Source organism: Phasianus colchicus, chromosome 16 (assembly GCF_987193195.1).
Source record: "Phasianus colchicus chromosome 16, bPhaCol1.hap1.1, whole genome shotgun sequence".
Classification (NCBI taxonomy): Eukaryota; Metazoa; Chordata; class Aves; order Galliformes; family Phasianidae; genus Phasianus; species Phasianus colchicus.
Genome location: NC_143451.1, coordinates 14,085,001 through 14,090,000, shown reverse-complemented (window position 1 = coordinate 14,090,000; position 5,000 = coordinate 14,085,001). Strand labels below are relative to the sequence as shown.

Below are 5,000 nucleotides of genomic sequence, written 5' to 3'. Positions count from 1 at the left end.
TTATGATTTCGATTGATACGCTCAAGTCTCCCTCTAAACGCCGCAAAAGGCTCTTCCTTCTTCTTCTTCTTTTTTTTTTCCCTTCTTTTCCCCCATTTTTTTCCCTCGCCCTCCCTCTGCCCCCCTCCCCTATCCCCTGTTATAGAGCCGGAGAGGAGATGAAAAGGCTTGTAGTTTTAAATTCAATGTGACAGCTCTGGAAAGAGCGGATGATGAATCTCCTATTATTGGATCAGTCTATTTGCCGCTCAATGTCTCTCTGTAATTGGAGCAACATCACTTTAAAGGTTCAGAGAGTAGAGCATTTCTGGTGAAAAATCCCCACAACACGCTGGTGAATGTTTTAAAGGGAAATCTATTAGTGATTTGGAGAGGGGAGGGGACAAGGGGGGCCGGCTGGGGGGGTGGGGGGGCGGTGTGCGCGTGCGGCGCTCCGGCTGTTCGCTATTTAACGGGGATCGGTGGGCTCCGTGCGTTCCCCTCCGTCTCCCCCGCACCCTCCCCTGCCCGCCCGGCCCCCGCCGCCCTCCTCGGGCTGGAGTTCGTATCAAAGCCCCCCTTGTCTTGTTGTGACAGCTCTGATATTGTTTATTGAGGCTGGATGTCAGGTATAATTAGCAATCGATATGGAAAACGTTCGCTCCCCACACTGGCACGTCTCTGACGTCAGGACCGATTAACGTTTCTTATTGGTCCCAAATTCCCCCAGCCTGAGCTAATTATTGGGAGCCTGATGTTGATAAAGTTAAAGCGCCCGGGCGCCCTGCAGCATGAGCCCCTCGCCGCGCCGCCTCCTCCGGCAGCAGCACCCCCGGCCGCAGCCGCCCCGCCGCCAGCACCCCCGGAGCCGCCGGCAGCCCCCCCGGCACCCCCCGCCTCGTTAGAGCCGCCCCCATGATGGACAGCCGCATCCTGGAGCATCCCCATGCCCAGTTCGGGGGCATGGTGGGCTTCCCTTACCCTCTCGGCCACCACCACGTCTACGAGCTGGCCGGCCACCAGCTGCAGTCGGCGGCCGCTTCCGTGCCCTTCTCCATCGATGGATTACTGAGCGGCTCCTGCGCGGCCTCCGTGGTCACCCCCGCTCCTCTCATCCCCTCGGGCTGCGGGGTGAGCGCGGACACGCAGCCCTTCAAGCTCGCAGGTAGGAGCGGCGCCGCGCCCCTCGCTGCGGGAGAACGGGGCCCTCGCGGAGCCCCGAGGGGGCGGGATGGGATGGGACGGGGGGGGGGCGGGCGGTGAGAGCCCCCCCAGCGCGGAGCCGCGCTGCGCCCCGAACAATAGCGGAATAACGGCCCGGCCCGGGGCCTGCCCCGAGTTCACGGCTGGAGCGGGGGCTCGGGCCGTACCGACCTGCCCGGGGAGAACGGGAGGCGGAATCCTGCAGAGCGATGGGGTTTGAAAAACGATGAGCGACGATTTTTAGTTATACGCTTATTTGTATTTATTTTTTAAAAACGATATAACCGAAGAGAAACGCTCTCCTTCCTTCCCCTCCCGGCCTTGTAGCACAGCTATTGTTCAGCCATCAGAACGTCGCCCAAACCTCCTTGTGTCAATCCCGGAATATCTCCGTTCAGGAAAAAAATAAAACAAAATGTTCGGCATCAATTCTTCTTATAATAATAACCATAATTTCCACGCTCGGCGGAAAAGGCGAGGAGCGGCCGTGAGCCCCGTGCGGCGCCGTCCATCCCCGCGGAGGCCCCGAGCGCTCAGCCCACAGCCGGGGCCGCGAGTGGGAGCGGCTGCGGCCGTCGGGGCTGGGGAAGGGAACACGGGGCGGGGGGGGCTTCTTTTATCGCTATTATTGTTCTAATTCGATCCTGGGTGGCTGGAGCAAATATTGGAACTTCTCTCTCTCTCTCTGCCAGTGCCCATGGAGAGCTTCCTTCAGGATAAATGTTGTGTAAAGTACATTTTCGGAGGAGGCGAGGGCCGATGGGCTCCTGCCCGTTTTTAGCTCAGGTGTGTGCATAACCCCGCTGTTCTACCGACGTTACCGAGCACGGAAGTTTGAAGGCTCCTGTGAATGGCAGGGAGGGGGGAGAAGGCCTCTCTTCGGGGAGCTGAGGGTATTTCTGCCTTTTCAGACTCTGGTGACCCGGACAAAGAAAGTCCTGGCTGTAAGAGGAGACGAACCCGCACCAATTTTACCGGCTGGCAGCTCGAGGAGCTGGAAAAGGCGTTTAATGAGAGCCATTACCCGGACGTGTTTATGCGAGAGGCTCTGGCTCTCAGGCTGGACTTGGTGGAGTCCAGAGTGCAGGTAAACCCCGACCCGCTCCCCTTCCTTCTCCTCGGACCCAGCGACTCCCCGGGGTTCCAACCCTGGGCCGGGCCCGCAGCCCCGCTCCGCTTTGTTCCCAACCTCCGCTCGGTCGCTGCTGTTTCATTTTTATCATCTTTATTTCTTAATAATAATAATTAGGAATAAGCAGGCTCGCAAACGGGCCGCCAACAGTGATATTCCATCGCAGGTTCCCAAAACGTTTTTATTTTCCCTCTGTGTAAGCGTTTCTCCTTCAACGAGCCGAGGCTGAAAAATGACAATGTAATTGCGGGACTCAATCACGGGCCGGGGTCTGCCGGACGATGTTCGTGCAGCTCGGGGCGTGCGGGACGTTTTCAGCTTCATTTACCGGCCTGGCCGGCTCGGGCAGCATCTGTTTGCTTAAACTGAGCTTAAAGAAAAAAATAATAGCAATGGAGTCTGTGGGTCTCTCCCTGCTGCTGCGCGGCGCGGAGCCGCTGTGCCCGGGGAGCGGATGAGTTTGTGCGGGGTCGCGGGCTGAGACCGCACCGCGAGTGCGGAGCTGCGGAGGTTCCGTTCCGCGGAGCGCTGCACGCCGAGGGGCGGCTGAGCCCCGGCACTGCCCGGCTCGGTACGGGGCAAAGAAGCCGCGATGGGGGCAGCGAAACGCCAGGGCCGTATTCTAGGGCTCGGGCTGCGGGCGTGGATGGGCAGCTGTGCCCGTGGGGAAGCGACGTGCGTGGGGCCGACATACGGTTGCAGGGCCAGAGCGGGCGGGGTTTCAGTGATTTCTCCCCTAAACTACAAAAGCAACCTCAATTTTTGGGCTGTGCCGGCCTCGCCTCTGCTCCGTGTTCTGGAACGGGAGGAGAGTAAGGCCAGGCGGCCCTTCTTGCACCCCCCTGCTATGCTCTGTTCCAGCGCGTTCTGCACGATGCTGGGGGGAAGGGGGTGTGTGGGGTGGGATTGGGCCCAGGCCCGGTGCTTCTGCACCCCTGGGCCGCGGGGAAGAGCTGAGGGAATGGATGCTTTCCCTTCCCCTCCCTCGGTACGGGCCCAGTGTGGCATGTGTGTGCGTGAGTGTGCATCCCCCCCTTGATTATTATTTTTTTCTGCCCCCTCCCGCGCTCTCCATCTCGCAGGCGTCCAGTGCTGGGCGCTGCCGGCACCTCGACGGGTGGACAGGGGAGGCCTGAGCTGCGCTTCTCCCCCTCCCCGCTCTGCCCTGGCCACCTCGGGGCCGGTGCGCTGGGTGTTAACTGCTTCTCGTTGTTCGGTGTGTAGGTCTGGTTCCAAAACCGCCGGGCCAAATGGAGAAAGAAAGAGAACACGAAGAAAGGCCCGGGGCGGCCGGCTCACAACTCGCACCCCACGACGTGCAGCGGGGAACCCATGGACCCCGAGGAGATCGCCCGCAAAGAGTTGGAGAAGATGGAGAAGAAGAAACGCAAACACGAGAAAAAGCTTCTCAAAAGCCAAAGCCGCCACCTCCACTCGCCCAGCGGCCTCTCCCTGCACAGCACGCCCAGCTCGGACAGCGACAGCGGCGGCGGGGGGGGCCTCTCGCCCGCCCCACCCGAGGCGAAGCCCCGCGGGCAGCCCCCGCCGCCCCACCCGCCGCCTTCCGCCGCCTCCTCCGAGCCGCCCCCCAGCAGCTGCGACCAAACGGCAGAGCCCTTCTACCCCAGCCAAAGAAGCGGGGCCGGCCGGCTCCAGCGCCCGCCCGACAAAGACTGCGCGGCCGCCCCGTCGGGGGACGGCAGCGGCGGAGCGGGGGGGCCCCGGGGAGCCGGCAGCTTCCACAAGCTCAACCCCTTCAGCGTGGAGAGCCTGCTCTCCGACTCGCCCCCCCGCCGCAAGGCCGCCCTGGACTTCCCCAGCCTCCAGCCCTGCGCTCCCCGCACCCTCATCGGCAAAGGACACTTCTTGCTCTACCCCATCACCCAACCCCTGGGCTTCATCGTGCCGCAGACCGCCCTCAAGGCCAGCCCGGGCCCCGAGGCTGGGCAGCCCCCCCGGGACTCCCCGCTGCCCGCCGCCAACCCGGGCCCCCCCGCTTTCAGCTCCGAACCGGCGCCCGCCGGCGCTCAGCCCGGCCCCAGCTCCACGGACACTGCCGCGGGCCCCGCGCCGCCCCCTCCCGCCGGAGCCTCGCCCCGTTCCGCGGCCGCGCACGGTGATCCGGCGGCGGCGGCTCCCGCGGAGGGCGGCTCCTTCCCACGGCCCAAATCGCCGGTTCGGGCCCGGGACGGGAGCGCGACACCCAGGGATAAATCGGACTGCGGCCCCGCGGAGGTCGGCGGCCTCGACGGCGAGGAGGTGGACATGGACTGAGCGGGCGAAAATCCCAACAAACCCGACAAAAGAAAAAACATCAACAACAACAACCCCCCCCTCTCGCACACACACAAAATACAGCAAAAACGAACCGCACACACACACAAAAACAACACCAAACCAAACAATAATAACGAAACCACCCACCCGACAACGCCAAACACCCCCCCGCCCGTCGCCAGTGAGAAAGGGGGTTTGGGGGGAGCCGGGGGGGGGAAACGCTTCCCCCCATCATCCGCATCGCCGTGCCCACAGCCGGGCGCCCGCGGGGGGCGGAGGTGCAGCTCTTCCCCCCCCCTTAGCGTTTGTCACACGTCGATTCAGGTGATCAGTTCGAGCTTTTTGGGTTTTATATTTAAAAAGAAAAGGAAAAAAAAAAAAAAAAAAGAAAAAAAAGAAAAAGCGGGGG

The 5,000-nt window shown here is 62.2% G+C and overlaps 1 protein-coding gene across 1 annotated transcript in view; it reads left to right on the top strand.

Moving 5' to 3' along the window:
• Positions 1–804: 804 nt before the first annotated feature.
• The window catches only part of UNCX (UNC homeobox), a 4,304-nt gene continuing 108 nt past the window's right edge, over positions 805–5,000 (top strand). Inside the window, exons 1-3 of the mRNA XM_031606649.2 lie at positions 805–1,144; positions 2,094–2,269; positions 3,539–5,000. The exon at positions 3,539–5,000 is cut by the window's right edge and continues 108 nt beyond it. Of these exons, the coding sequence (XP_031462509.2) occupies positions 895–1,144; positions 2,094–2,269; positions 3,539–4,588 (1,476 nt within the window). The 5' untranslated portion in view covers positions 805–894 and the 3' untranslated portion in view covers positions 4,589–5,000. The remainder of the gene's footprint in view (positions 1,145–2,093; positions 2,270–3,538) is intronic.